General features: G+C 41.0%; 1 protein-coding gene across 2 annotated transcripts; it reads right to left on the minus strand.

Moving 5' to 3' along the window:
• Positions 1-532: 532 nt before the first annotated feature.
• LOC121139875 (synaptonemal complex protein 3-like) lies at positions 533-15,516 on the minus strand. 2 transcript variants are annotated; one of them, XM_040743901.1, is made up of 8 exons: positions 15,424-15,516; positions 11,847-12,000; positions 11,184-11,250; positions 10,773-10,807; positions 7,296-7,413; positions 6,509-6,608; positions 2,870-2,968; positions 533-866 (listed from the first exon to the last, which is right to left on the minus strand). In XM_040743901.1, the coding sequence occupies exons 2-8, from the start codon at positions 11,971-11,973 to the stop codon at positions 762-764; spliced, it is 651 nt and encodes a 216-aa protein (XP_040599835.1). In that variant the 5' UTR covers positions 11,974-12,000; positions 15,424-15,516; the 3' UTR covers positions 533-761. The 2 variants fall into 2 exon arrangements, with proteins under 2 accessions (XP_040599835.1, XP_040599836.1); XM_040743902.1 differs by having other exon boundaries at positions 11,847-11,997; positions 15,424-15,501.
• Positions 15,517-15,732: the final 216 nt, after the last annotated feature.

Raw genomic sequence — 15,732 nt, forward strand, 5'->3', positions numbered from 1 at the left:
ATTAGAGAAAAAGGACTCTATCTATGAACGCACGAGGAAGTCATTATCTATACTGGGTGAAGACTTTGCAGTGTAGCTAGCTGCTTTGGGGACCAACACTTATGTCAGTACCTCACTCACATCCTGTAAGTAAGCCTAATGAGCTCATTGGTTCCCCAGGGGGAGTTTGCCCTTATGCAGTGGGGGTTAGATGTTGCCTAGTCCCTAGTTGCCTTATCCTTTCTGCCTTGTGATTGACAAGAAATATACTCATTCTAAAACCAAAACTTACATTTTGTCTTTTGGTTTTTTTCCAGACAAGGTTCCTCGGTGTGGCCCTAAATGTCCTAGAGCTTACACTACAGACCAGGCTGGCCTTGAACACAGAGTCCACTGCCCTCTGCCTCCCAAGGGCTGGGATTAAAAATGTGTGCCATCATGCAATGACCCCAAACCTACATCTTTGTTCATAAAAGTTAATTAACATTATAAGAAAATTCACTAACAAAGATAAAGAGCTGAAGTTTTGATGATGCATATGAATTGCTAGAGCTCACATAACTATTTAGATTTTATTTGAAAATCAACAGGAATAGAGGTGCTGCACTTCAAAAAAGCTAATGATAAAACCAAAGAGTCAAATGTGAAAGACATGTTTCTTAGCTAAAACAAATTACATTTCTCAGGTTCAAGTTTTTTCTCAAGACTCATCAGAATAACATTTGTGAAGTATTATATTCAAGAAAAACTAAGTATGTTGGGACTTCTACTATTCCCTGTTGTTACAATGAAGTCCCTGTAATTTTTTTTTGCAACAGAGACATTTGCTTTTTCATTTCACTGCGGATGTTAGTAACTAGACTGCCGTCCTCCAAGTACTGCAACTCCTAAAATACAGAAAAGTAGTTTAGTCACAGAACAAGTTGTCATCACAGGTTCCAAAGTTTAAACTTACTTTTCAAACTTAAGAATATTTTCATAATTCAAATAATGACCATTTTCTATTCCATCTTCATAAAACCTTGTAATACGGAGCTGGAGAGATGGATCAATAGTTATGAGCACTGCGCTTCCAGAGGACCTGGGTTCAATTCCCAGCACCCACATGGCAGCTCACAACTGTCTGTAACAGGGGATCCAATACCCTCACATAGATACAGATGCAGGAAAAACACCAATGCCCATAAAATAAAATAAGTTGAAAAAACATTGTACTATGTAAACAACCAAATTCATACCATAAATAATGTGTGTGGGGGTGTGTGTATACAAGGAATGAAAGGTAATTATAGCATGAACAAAAGTAGCAGTGTGTGATTAATAGTTTACTGAGATGTTAGGGTATGATAGAACAAAAAAGCACAGCTCCCAGTCACCCTGTAGCTCAGTTGAGAGCATAAAGAACTGAACACTAACAAGTACAATATAGAATAGGTGGGCACAGTCTCCAAAGCGGGGTGGGGCTGGGATGCACATCAGTTGCTACATTGCATGCCTAGCATGAATGACCCTGGGTCTGATCCCTAGCACCACAGAAACCAAACTGTGGAACATGCTTGTAATCCTAGCACTAAAGAGGTGAAGGCAGAAGGATTAGGATTTGATGGTTATCCTCGGGTATTTAGGAAGATCAAGGCCAGCCTGAGTGAGTCACATAAGACCCTATCTTTAACAAGAAAGAACAAAAATATGTACAATAGAAACACTAGAAAAATACAAACGTTAAATGAGTAAATATGAAGACGTTGAGAATTTCTTAGAAGGCTCTCAAATATCAGGTTACAATTCACTTATTATAACTAACAGTCAAGTAAACCAAGATAATTAAATGATCTGTATAATAAGACTGTTTCCAAGTTACAGAAAACAAAAGTACATTTTTGTACTTTTTTTTATTACAGGAGCTTGTTGTGTAGCCCAAATGAGCCTCCAATTTCCCATCCTTCATTCTCAGGCTCCACACAACTGTCATCATTTGCCTGTGTCTGTGTTGCGATTTCACTATACTCAGTAAAAATTTTGGTTTAGTTTAACTAACAGGTTATTTTTTACTTACTGATTAGGGTGTATTATTATGTGAAGGCTGTAGAGAGACTTTTAAAAAAATCATAGCACAAAATAACTCACCCCATTTAATGAAAAAACATGTAAACAAAATAATTCAAACACCCCATAACTTGAATGGAAAGAATCTAATCTATTTTTAGCTGTAGTGTAAAAACTTGGGTGATTACAACTAGGTTGGAAAAAGAATGAGGCTTCAAAACTAAAGCAATTAAAAATACTCTAGGGAAAGAGTATAGAGAATGGAAGTACTTGTAACTGCTGAGCTGTCTAGACTCTCTTTCATGATTATAAATTGACATATAAAAATTTTGGTCAAAAATAATTTTGGTCACTGTATTTGTTCTAAAATCTAGTATGTCATAAAATTCTCCTATAATACATTTAAAAACAAAAAATTCAATAGTCTCAATTAAGCACTTCCTTATTTAACAAATACTGGGGATACAAGGACAAATGATAATGTCAAAATGATGTATAGACTTATTATTTACAGTTAAACAGAGAATAACTAAAGTATTAATATGTTACATATATGATACATAAGCACATTTCTGATAAGTCTCAAAATTTCCTGGTTTGAATATGTCCCTGCCAAAATCATGAGAGATATGCAAATTTGCTTATGACTTCAGTCACAATCAATTAATTCAGAATGAAAATAGTTAAAATTTAAAATACATTAAGAATGCATGTTGGGACTAGAAAGATGGCTCAACCATTAAAGGCTAGGCTCACAACCAATAAATAAGAGTTCAATTCCCAGCACCCTCACCTGTCTCTCTCCAGCCACTAAAAATGCATTGTGTTACAATTTACAACATACCTCTAAGAACACTTCATTTTCCTGCTTAAGTCCTTTCAGGTTGTAGTTCTGAAGCATTCTAGTTTTTTTAAAAGTCTTCTGTTGCTGATGGAAACTAGCCTACCAATGAAAATAGAAAACTGTGTAATAGCAAAAAAATGACAAATTACGCTTAAAAGGAATTGTTTTATAATAAATGTTGTCAATATTTTGTTTCGATATTTTTATCACAAAGTTTAAGCAGTTTGTGTTTTTACCACTAACCAGCCAAAAAATCCCCAAAGTCATGGATTAGGAATTTTTAAAGACATATTCTATATGCACAGAACAGTAAGAACTCATGATTTCCCTGCCTCAGCATCTCAAGTAGCTGGAAAAACAAGTATGCAGTTTGCACAACTGAGCAGCAATTCTTCATACAAAACACATACCTTATTCTAGTAGTGTCTACTCAGATGATTTTCCACTAAACTGTCCTTTCCGCTCCTTAAATTATTCTCAACCAAAGACTTTGTCCTCTACCCTACTTTGTCCACTTATTTAAATATTTCTACTTTGTCATCACTTATAACATAACTTTCTGTAGTATTGGTAATGGAAGGTATGTATTAAGTCAATGGCAGATAGTATTGTGAACCCTACTAAGTAGATTAAGTCTATATGAACTCATCTAATACTTCAACAACTGTAAGAAATTGATGCTCACCATTTTCTTTCAAAAATGGGAAAACTGAGATACAATGGTACATTGTCTGTTGTTTCAAGGCTAGCTATTACTGAAATCTGAATCAGATTCAAAGCATTATTCCTCCAGAATCTAAGTTACACTCAATATAGAAGCTCTCTCTCCACATATTATGAGCTCATTACTCTAACACTACTCCTTCAAGTCCAAAAAGTCATTAATCCTTCCTTCTTTACACTCTCGTCCCTGCTCCTGTTATCTCTAGTTTTCTCGTACCAGCCTTGAACTCCATAACCAATCATTAAATGCCATTTGCATATGCGCCTTGCTCGGTACTTACTCTCTCACATTTCCTTGGCTAAATCATGGGCTTGGAAACCTCAGCTCTAGCCAGTCTACCTGTTGGCAACACTTTCACCACCTGATGACTTTATCCAAAGAGACCTTTCAGTCTCTCGTCAGCCCATCTACCACCCACCTACGGCTGTGTATGTCCCGTGCCCATTTTCCCTATTTTTTTTATTTTTCCAGACAGGGTTTCTCCGTATTGTTCTGGAGGCTGTCCTGGAACTCGAGCTGCAGACCAGGCTGGCTTCGCACTCACAGAGATCCGCCTGCCTCTGCCTCCCAAGTGCTGGGATTAAAGGCATGACCTCCTATTTTTAAGGCTATGTTATACTTCTTCTTTACCAAGTTCAACTTCCTCAAATACACCATTCTTCAGAACTCAACAATTACCCCATTTCTTCCTCTTTTTATACATATTCCCTTTCTCTTAAAACAAGCAAGTAAACAAAAACTATCACGTTACACATCAGGCTATCAGTTTTTCCTATCCTGTCTTGTATTTATTTCTACGAGGTTTGCACTCACTTTTCCAATCTAATCACTCTCATTCAGGACACCAATGGTGAACTCACTATTGTCAAATCTACCTTATTTCACCTGTAAGTGGCATATTGTGAAAGTAATAGTCTCTTCTTTTAAAAGGCTTCTACTTGGAGTAGTTTAATTGCTACATAATAGACTACTTGTTCTCAATCTGCTTTGCTGAGTCACTCTCCCTAGAACCAATGTACTGAAAAACTCCAGGGAACTGCCCTTAGACTTCACTGACATCCTCAGCACTTTTAAAAGACAGGGTTTCTCTGTGTATCCCTGTCCTAGAACTCATTGTGTAGACCAGGCTGGCCTCACACTCAAGGGATCTGCTTCTACCTCCCGAGTGCTGGGATTAGGGGCATGTGCCACCACCTGGCCCTCAGTTACCTCTTGATGGTTTCATCAGATCTTCATGGCTTAAAAATCACTTAAGTGAATATTTCTCCACTTTGTGTCTTTAAAATATGACTTTCTCCTTAAATGCCTTTCCCCAATAGTGAGATTGATGACTACCTTATATGCTATCCTAGAGCCTTCATCCAGTAGCTGATGGAATCGGAGGCAGACACCCACAACTAAACACTGACCTGAACTCCGGGAATCCAGTTGCAGAGAGGGAGGTGTGATGAGCAAAGGAATTATAAGACCAGGCTGGAGAAACCCTCAGAACCAGCTGACCTGAACAAGGGGGAGCTCAGGGAACCCAGACTGATAGCTGGGAAACTGACCCAGACCCACTGAACATGGGTGTCAATTAGGAGGCCTGGGAAATCTATGGGACCTCTGGAAGTGGATCAGTATTATTCCTAGTATAGGAATGGACTATGGGAGCACACTCCTCATAGAGGGATACTCTCTCAGCCTAGACACATGGGGGCGGGCCTCGGCCCTGCTCCAAATGATATGACTATGACAGACTTTGAAGATCCCCTATGGAAGGACTTTCAGGGGAACAGAAAGGAGATGGGATAGGGGGCCCGTGGGGGGCACGGGAGGTGGGGAGACAGAGGGAACTAGGATTGACATGTAAAAGAAGCTTGCTTCTAGTTTAAATAAAACATCTGAAAAATGGCTTTCTCTTAAACTCCATTCTCTCATACTAGTGGCTTACTCAACTGCCCCCACTGAATGTCACATGCATTTCAAACTGAATATTCCATAACTGGTGTGACCATCCAACTCCCAAACTGTTTTGATATAATCAGGACCTCAAATGTAATATGTAAACGGTTTTCTAAAATGAAAAGGTGAAAAGAAACAGATGGAAAGTGTAATTAATGGCATAAGATATATGCATAGGGTTAGTTTTCATTAATATGGGAATGGAAAAGTAACACATATTTGACTGCTGAGAATAAATGATTTTGTGAACTGCTGATGGAGCTTTGCAAAGTGTTCTTGCCTACCTTGCAAAATGCCCTGGGTTAAGTCAAGAATTCAGAAGGAGATAATGGAAGAAGGGAAGGAAGGTAGTAAAGGGAATGGGAGGTAAAGGGCAGGGAAAGAAGGAGATGAACATGGAGAGGAGAGGAAGAAAAAGACACAAACCATGTTCTGGCTACAGTGATGAGTTCAGGACTGAGGAAATGTTCAAAACTAGGGCAATGATATTCCTGTACAAGAATATTCTGCCAGGGCTATTGAGAAAAGACTGATTCCGTTCACTGAAGCCAATAACATTGCAGGTAAGCCTAAAAAAGGAAGATTTACCACATGGCATTTAGTAGGTTCACTAAGATTCACAAACAACTCAGATAATACTACGTAATGCATTCCATACACCATTCAACTATGGATGAAACTAACCTACCCACAATTTCTTTACATAGGTAATCTTTCATTTATTCTTTTACACATTTCTATTGCTTGAAATTGCAAGAAGCTTAACTGATAGCAGAAGCCCAGTAACCCTCTTTGAGCAATGTATGTATCTCTATTTCTGTGGTCTATGGTTCACCAGGAACAAAGGCAAAGGCAGTAACAGATCACGGCACCCAGATCATCTTCATGTTCCTAATGCAAGGCTAGTTTCTCTATTTTAACAGGATCCTTAATAATAATTGATTAATTATAACAGCAAATGTGATACCAACCGTTAGTTTATCTTCTTGGTCTCCAAGTTGCTTTATATCGAAATCCCATTGCTTGAACAGAGTTATAATCTGCACAGTATAATCAATTCTAAACTCTCGCCTGTAAAACATAATAATGAATGTTACATTGCATATCAAGATGAGGAGAATATTCAAAGAAAAATTAAATTTCCATATTATGTACTATAAAAGGAGATAATAGCAGAGTAAATATTCTTGAGGGGAAATCAAAAAAATTAAGTTTATGTTGATACCAGAAGTATTTTTCCTAACTAATAAAAAGGTGTTCTCACATGCCTGTTTTATTGGATAGTAACAGCATGTAATCTATCTATATATGTTTATGTATATTATATCCCATATATGATGATACATGTATGATAAAATAATTTAAGTTTTAAAATCTGTTTTGCACTACCAAGACGAAAAGGAAATGATTAAATCTCTTAAAATACATAAACTGTTTATGTTGTTAATAAATTGATTTTTTCTACCTCATCAAGCATATCTATAAAGAATGAAGTTGTTATGATATCCACTTTTCACTGTCTTCCAGAATGAACAGAAATGAGCTTTTTAAAAAAATCTCAACTGTTATTTAAAAGGAGAAAAAACACATGATGTTCACAGGCTTCCCAGAAACATATCTCAATACAGAAAGTTAGTATGATAGGTTGAAGAAAAAGTAAGTAAAAAATTTTTCAACAGACTCCACTTAATGAATAATTAGCACCAATGTATACTATAAAATCATAAAAATGTGCTCTAAAGAAATGAAGATTCTTACATTTCATCTTCATGAAATTTCAAATGTTGTTTGATATTCTTCTTACAGTCTTGGGCAACACCTTTAATGTATGCCTCCATTCTTTTTTTCTTTTCAGTAACATCACTGCTAAGGTTATCTTCATTGAGAAAAAAATATTCATTAAAATTTAATGTTGAAGAAAATGATATTGCTTCCACATATGCAAGTAAACACAGAGGCAGGTAAAATTCATTCAACAAAACCACAATCATTAAAAATAGCATCAACAAAATACCTCAAGCATTTCACATTTTATAGCACTTAAGATTTTTGTTTTTCATACAAATATTCCAAATTAAAATAAAATTCTAAAATTGGAAACATTTATGTTCCTGAGCACTGGAAATGAGAAATACCTAACATTACTACAATTATAATCTTGCTGATGAAGATAATTTTTAAATCTGGAGATTATGAAAAAGACTAATAAATAAATAATAGAACAAGAAGAGACTAATTTTTCCTAAGGGAAAATCGTAAGGATAAACATTTTTTTTACTTTAAAAATTACTTTTCAATTGGAACTCATTATACAGCTGGGCAGTTGTGGTGCATGCCTTACTACCAGCCCTTGGGAGGCAGACGCAGTCATATCTTTGAGTTTAGGATTAGTATTGTCTATATAATGACTTCCAGACCAACTAGGGCTACGTAGTGAGACCCTGTCTCGAAATATTTTTAAATTAAGTCAAATTTTAAAAAGTTGAAGGCTAGCATTCAAAATGGATAATTAAATGAAGTAACAAAAACGTCCCTGTAACACACATTGAAATTTATTTTTACAAATAGAAAAGACCAAAGATTGAAAAAAATCTTAGTTTAGTAATTACCCAGAACATTTTTTTTGTTTTTTTGAGTCAGGGTTTCTCTGTAGCTTTGAAGCCTGTTCTATAACTCACTCTGTAGACCAGGCTGGCCTCAAACTCACAGAGATCCACCTGCCTCTGCCTCCAGAGTGCTGGGATTAAAGGCATGCAATGCCAGCACCTGGCATTACCAAAAATATTTTAAATACCGTTGTGAAACTTTCTTTCTTTTTGACACAGGGTTTCCCTGTGTAGCCATGGATGTCCTAGAACTCTCTTTGTAGACTATGCTGGCCTCGAACTCATAGAGATCTGCCTGCCTCTGCCTACCTAGTACAGGCATGCACCACCACTGCCTCGCATTTGTAAAGCTTTTCATAGGACGTTTTCACAGTTAATAAAATTTTAATACTTCAAATAATGTTTGCCAAAAACATGCCTTTCCACCATAATCACCGTCACAACCTATGATTAAACTAGTATTTTATGCTTTCAGTAGTTACAATAAATTTAGAAAACAAGTACTCTGATATCACCCAACTTTGGAAATCCTCCCAAAAAGATGTGACAGTATAAATAACCCCTGAAAATGAAGAACATGTTAAAGAATGTTGTCTCCTAAACTAGACAGTGACACCATGTCTCAGAAACTAACAGTGTGTGTGTGTGTGTGTACGTATGTGTATCTCACAACAATTAACATACATCACAAGTTTAAAAAGAAATGAGGTAATGAATTTGAAATACAGCAGGGGTGCCATACACTGGAAGGTTTGGAAGGAGGTAAGGGAAGGGAGAAGTGACATAATTATAATTGCAAAACCGTTCCTACATAAGAAATCAAATAAATGCGAGCACTGTCTCTTATAAAGCTCATCTGATTAAAGATCGCTCAATAGCCAGTAAAATTCTTTCATTTTTGATGCATCATTTATTGTCAAAAATGATACGGGCAGAACGATTTGGACTCAGTATGCTAAATATATAAATCATAAAAGAGGCTAGGATAGTCACGGTAGGTGGATGCCTGTGAGTTCGAGACCAGCAGTATCTACATAGTGAGATCGAGAATAGCTTGGGTTATGTACTATTGCAAGGGAAGCCCAACAGAGACCTCTACATAGACATTCTTCAAACTGAATAGAAAGTCTTTATTGCCAGCAAGCAGATGCATGGAGGACTTGCCCAGATCATGCAGCCCAAAGCCTTACATTTCTTAGCCTTTTATGCACAAAAATCATATTCTGGTTGGCACATTTCAGTTAGCAAGAAGTGGAACTGCAGAGCAAAACTGCTGGGGTAATATGCGTATCGATTTTCTACTCGGGAACTTTCCCAGCCACGTCCTGGAACCATTGCCTTAGCCTTTATGGCTATTTTGGCAGATGGGATGGCTAGTTTATGCCAACTTGACACAATGTAAATTCATCTGAGAAGAGGTAACCTCAATTAAGGGGATGCCTCTGTAAGATGGGGCGGTAGTGAAGCTTATAGGCTGTTTTCTTGATTAGTGATTGGTGAGGGAGGACCTAGATCACACCCCTGATCATGTGCTCCCGGGTTCTGTAAGAAAGCAGACTGAGGGGGCTGGAGAGATGGCTCAGAGGTTAACAGCACTGACTGCCCTTCCAGAGTTCAATTCCCAGCAACCACATGGTGGCTCACAACCATCTACAATTCAATCTGGTGCCCTCTTCTGGCATGTAGACAGAACACTGGATATGTAATAAATAAAAACAAACAAACAAATAAATAAAACAACAACAAAAAGACAGCAGACTGAGCAAGCCATGGGGAGCAAAGCAGTAAGCAGCACCCTCCACGGCCTCTGCATCAGCTCCTGCCTCCAGGTTCCTGCCCTGTTTGAGTTTCTGTCCTGACATCTTTTTATGATAAACAGAAATGTGGAAATGTAAGCCAAATAAATGCTTTCCTCCTTAAGTTGCTTTGGCCATTGGGTTTCATCACGGCAATAGCAACCCTGACTAAGACAGTGGGAATTTCTGCCAACTTGCTGGGTTTCAATGCCTGAATTGTGTTTTATCATGGCATCAATTGTGCTAAGGTATGGGGACTATTAAAGTCTGCAGGTCTTCTAAGTTCTGGATGCCTGTTAGAGAGAAGACACTGTTTCAAAAATAAGTCTGTAGGGAAAAAGTAATCCAGGAGGATTTGTATAGAATAGATGAAACACTGATATATGTAAAAAAGGTATATATATAATCTGTGAATCCAAAGAATTACAAAAAACTTGTCTCATCCATTTTACTTTCCATAATGCCATTTACATCACACATACACAAATGTACCAGTTTCACCTTTCCTATCAAGAAAAATATTTTCTTTTGGTTTTACGAGACAGGGTTTCTCTGTATTGTTTTGGAGGCTGTCGGTCCAGCCCAGCCTCGAACTCACAGAGATATGCCTGCCTCTGCCTCCCGAGTGCTGGGATTAAAGGCATGCACCACCACCGCCCGGCCAAAAAAATATTAACAAGAAAATCTCTGCACTAAGTAAAAAGGATTTGTCCAAAACCCTATCACAGAGAATAAAATATTAATTAACAATCCTACAGCACATTAAAAAATATCCAGCAACATATTTTAACACTATGTAGTTTTAAACAATTTTCTCTATATCAAAAGTGTACCTCCAATTTTCTCCATCTTATTCATTACTTCAGTTCTGTAAAGAAATTACATTTAAATAATTAAACCTGAGGTTTATATCAATGGTCAAGCATCATCCCTATGCACAAAGCAATATCAAAGCCGAGTCTTCTAATTAAGTGTAAATATGTAATATAAAATGCTTGGTTTCATGGAAATACTGTATGTAAAATAACATATCCAATACTTATTACATAAGCAAAGTAATTTTTTCCTATTCTTTTTTGCTTTTTTTAAAAAACAGGAATCCAGTAAGTCCAAGACGACCATGAACTAGTTATGTAGCTGAGAATGTCACTGAACTTCTCACCCCCTGCCTACATCTCCCCAGTGCTGGGATTACAGGTATGGAAATAATTTTTGAGCAGGCAAAAATTGTTTTAACATATTACCCTGGATCTTCATCCTTTCTTGTAGGAACCCATGGCATCCTGGGAATATCATATTCTAGACTTTTTTCTGCATTTAACAAGAATGAAAAACATTTTTATTGACAACAAAAGCAAAAAGTTAAATATGCTATTTTAGGCATTTTTAGTGAAATAGTAATGTTATCTGTAGCTTTTCAGGCATTTTCCAACATAATATTTTAAACAATAATATAAGTGCAATATTATTCTGAACATTAGATGAAATAACATCTAAGTTATTACCATTTTATAAGAACAGTTTTTCAAGCCCTTGTAGGGTAATATCACTGTAAGTTATTTACAATTTATTGATGTATGTGAAACGTACAGACAACATACTTTATGTATTCCTAGAATTTTTCTATAGGCTTGTGAAGATTAAGAGTAAAGAAAGTGTATGAAGACAGGAACCTTTTGCTCAGGTAGCTAGGTAAAACTCAAATGAACTGGGAAGTTAAGATGACGAGGAGGTAAGGGTGCAGAGCTTACTGCCAAGCCTGAAAGCCAGGTGACGAATCCCCGAGACACCCATGGTGGGAGGAGGACCCAACTCCTGTAAATTGTCCTCCGACAACACCCCTTCCCCCCCACACGAATAAATTCAACTATGGGGTGCCATCCAACTTAGAACTGGATATAGTGTACCTGTATGGGTTGAGCTTGCCGAATAGTCCAGTTCATTATCTTCTACTTCTATCACCTCCTCCACTTCCTCTCTTTCATTGTCAATGTCATAGTGATAGATTGCTACTATGTGCTCTTGGCTTTCCATTGGTAGCTTCGCAGATTTCTCAGGCTGCTTTTTTCAGAGGAAAATATATCTTAATATGTTGTCACTTAAAACAGAAAAACAGATCTCTCACCTGAATCCAAAACAAGCAACTTAAATAAACCACTAAAATGTAAAATATCCATTAAGAATGAAAGCAGTTGAATAAAAAGTTACCAGTTTCCATATATACTTAGGTCAGAAGGTAACAATTTGTAATTTCTGACTTTAAAAAGAAGGTGATTGGAGATGTGGCTCAGTAGTTAAGAGTGTACACTGTCTTTGCAGAGGACTTAAGCTTGTTTCCCAACACTCACATCAGGTGACTCACAGCTTCCTACAACACCAGCTCTAGGAGGGTGTAACATTTCTGGCCTCCACAAGCAACTGAACTCACACGCCCATACTTACTCACATCCAAACCAATATACCATAGTTGAAAATTAATTTTTTTATATTTTTGAGACAGGGTTTCTCTGTGTAGTCCTGACTGAACTGGAACTCACTTTGTACACCAGGCTGGCCTCAAACTCACAGAGATCTGTCTGCCTCTGCCTCCCTAGTGCTGGGATTAAAGACATTGGACGTTGCCACTGCCACCATCACCTGGCAACAATTAAAGTATTAAAAAGAAAACATTGTGATGGCTTTAACCCTGACTCCAAATGTGTTTGTACTTAGTTACTGGTCCCCTAACTGTCAGACTCGCAAATGTTTAAGGCTGGATCTGACCTAAAATGAATCTGTCGATACTATCTTTATAGATCACAGGCATGCCCCAAATCTGTTGACACCTAAACTCGGCATGGCTGGGGGTGCAGTTTGGTGGTACAGGGTAATGGTTACCATGCAATAAGGCCTGGGTTCAACTGACAAAACTACCAGAAAAAAATGACCCAGACATGGTGACTCCTGTCTCTCTTTAATCAGAGCTATTCACTCTGGAGGTTGAAAATGCCTAGCTCAGGTCCAGCCCAAGCCACATAGGGAGGTTACGGTCATTCCGGTTTACAGTGAGATCCTGTCTAAAAGATGGTCAGGCAAACCAGCAAAAAACCCAAGTGAACAAACAAGCAAAAAGATAGTGGTGCTCATGTATTTTTAGAATCCCAGGACTAAAAAGGCTAAGGTAGGAATGTTAGGAGGCCATCTGCAGATAAGAGCAATATCATGTCTCATAAACCATACGAAAAAAGGAGCTCAAAAATGGCTCACCAGTTACCTGCACTAAGCCAGTTGTTTTTAAAGGGGGGGGAATCAGTTCCCAAAACCCAGCAGTCAGCCACCAGCAACCATGCTCACAACCACCTGGAACCCTAACTCCAGCGAATGTAATGCCTCTCTGCAGACACACACACATAAGTATTAGTCTGCTTTTACACATAAGTATAAGCCTGCTATTTCTAATTCAATCTGGTTCATGGAAAAGTACTGTCCATACGCTCTAATAAAAATGAAGGTGAGGTTCTAACGGATGCAGGGCTGGCCTCAGAGAAAGTATACAAAGTCCCTGTCCCTCAATGCATCAGACTGAAGACATCATGTCTCTTGGCCTTACCTTGATGCCACCACTTCCACTGGGTCCCCTCACCTGCCCTGTGGGTTCCCTCCTTGCTCCAAGTTGCCGTCTCTGTAACTGGGGCAGAGACTTTGCAATCCTCTAAAGTTTCCTTCCTTCCACCTAGGCCCCTTACTCAGCAAGGGACATCACCTCCGTTTTTCCGACCTCGGCGAATTGGACCACGAGGTCTGCAGCCACCTCCGTTTCCCAGTCAGTGGCCTGGACGACAAGCTCCGTGGCTACCCCTGTTTCGAGGGCGAGGTCCCCGGCCTCCTCCTCCATTTTCCCGTCACCCCCCGAGCACGAGGTCCATGGCCTCCTCCTCCTCCATTTTCCCGTCACCCCCCGAGCACGAGGTCCCCGGCCTCCTCCTCCATTTTCCCATCACCCCCGAGCACGAGGTCCCCAGCCTCCTCCTCCATTTTCCCGTCACAACCCTCCAGGACGAGGTCCCCGGCCTCCTCCTCCATTTTCCTGTCACCACACTCCAGGACGAGGTCCCCGGCCTCCTCCTCCATTTTCCCGTCACCACCCTCCAGGACGAGGTCCCCGGCCTCCTCCTCCATTTTCTCGTCACTCCTGAGCACGAGGTCCCCGGCCTCCTCCTCCATTTTCCCGTCACCCCCGAGCACGAGGTCCCCGGCCTCCTCCTCCATTTTCCCGTCACCACACTCCAGGACTAGGTCCCCGGCCTCCTCCTCCATTTTCCCGTCACCCCCGAGCACGAGGTCCATGGCCTCCTCCTCCTCCATTTTCCCGTCACCCCCGGAGCACAAGGTCCCCAGCCTCCTCCTCCATTTTCCCATCACCCCCGAGCACGAAGTCCCCGGCCTCCTCCTCCATTTTCCTGTCACCACACTCCAGGACGAGGTCCCCGGCCTCCTCCTCCATTTTCCTGTCACCCCCGAGCACGAGGTCCATGGCCTCCTCCTCCTCCATTTTCCTGTCACCCCCCGAGCACAAGGTCCCCGGCCTCCTCCTCCATTTTCCCATCACCCCCGAGCACGAAGTCCCCGGCCTCCTCCTCCATTTTCCCGTCACCACACTCCAGGACCGTTTTCCCATCACCACACTCCAGGACGAGGTCCCCAGCCTCCTCCTCCATTTTCCCGTCACAACCCTCCAGGACGAGGTCCCCGGCCTCCTCCTCCATTTTCCTGTCACCACACTCCAGGACGAGGTCCCCGGCCTCCTCCTCCATTTTCCTGTCACCACCCTCCTGGACGAGGTCCCCGGCCTCCTCCTCCATTTTCCCGTCACCCCCGAGCACGAGGTCCATGGCCTCCTCCTCCTCCATTTTCCCGTCACCACCCTCCAGGACGAGGTCCATGGCCTCCTCCTCCATTTTCCCATCACCCCCGAGCACGAGGTCCCCGGCCTCCTCCTCCATTTTCCTGTCACCACCCTCCAGGACGAGGTCCCCGGCCTCCTCCTCCATTTTCCCGTCACCACACTCCAGGACGAGGTCCCCGGCCTCCTCCTCCATTTTCCCGTCACAACCCTCCAGGACGAGGTCCCCGGCCTCCTCCTCCATTTTCCTGTCACCACCCTCCTGGACGAGGTCCCCGGCCTCCTCCTCCATTTTCCCGTCACCCCCGAGCACGAGGTCCATGGCCTCCTCCTCCTCCATTTTCCCATCACCCCCGAGCACGAGGTACCCGGCCTCCTCCTCCATTGTGCCGTCACTGCCCTCCAGGACGAGTCCCGAAAGCGCCAGTGGGCGATTTTCCTCACAGGTAAAATGGCGCCCAGTCCCCGCCCTCCCTCGAGGGGATGCACTGCCCCCGCCTCACACTCGTCCCGTCCTCGTCACACTGCTCCCTCCTCACCCCTCCTCACACTCGTCCCTTCCTCCTGCCTAAACTAGACCCCCTTGGTAGAAGCTAGCTTACCCGTCTCTGAACAAGCGACAGCCCTCAACAACTCTGGCGTCCTTCCCACTCGAAACTTCTTCAGCAAAAACACAGCCGGAGTGGGAGGGAGGCGGGTCTCAAGCACGCTCCTTGATAACTGGCTATTGGTGTGCGCATGTGCGTTTGGTGCTGCGCATGGGCACTTTTGCGCATGGGCGTTATCTGTGTACATGGAAACCTCGCTGCGCAGTAACTCGCTGAAAAGCTTTTCTGGCTTTTTCTTCACAGCACTCCCACACACTGCTGAGCTGCTAAGAGGTTTGAGGCCTCTTGCTTTCCAATTTGTTA

The sequence above is a fragment of the Mesocricetus auratus genome, unplaced genomic scaffold, assembly GCF_017639785.1.
Source record: "Mesocricetus auratus isolate SY011 unplaced genomic scaffold, BCM_Maur_2.0 Super-Scaffold_100003, whole genome shotgun sequence".
NCBI classification, from domain to species: Eukaryota; Metazoa; Chordata; class Mammalia; order Rodentia; family Cricetidae; genus Mesocricetus; species Mesocricetus auratus.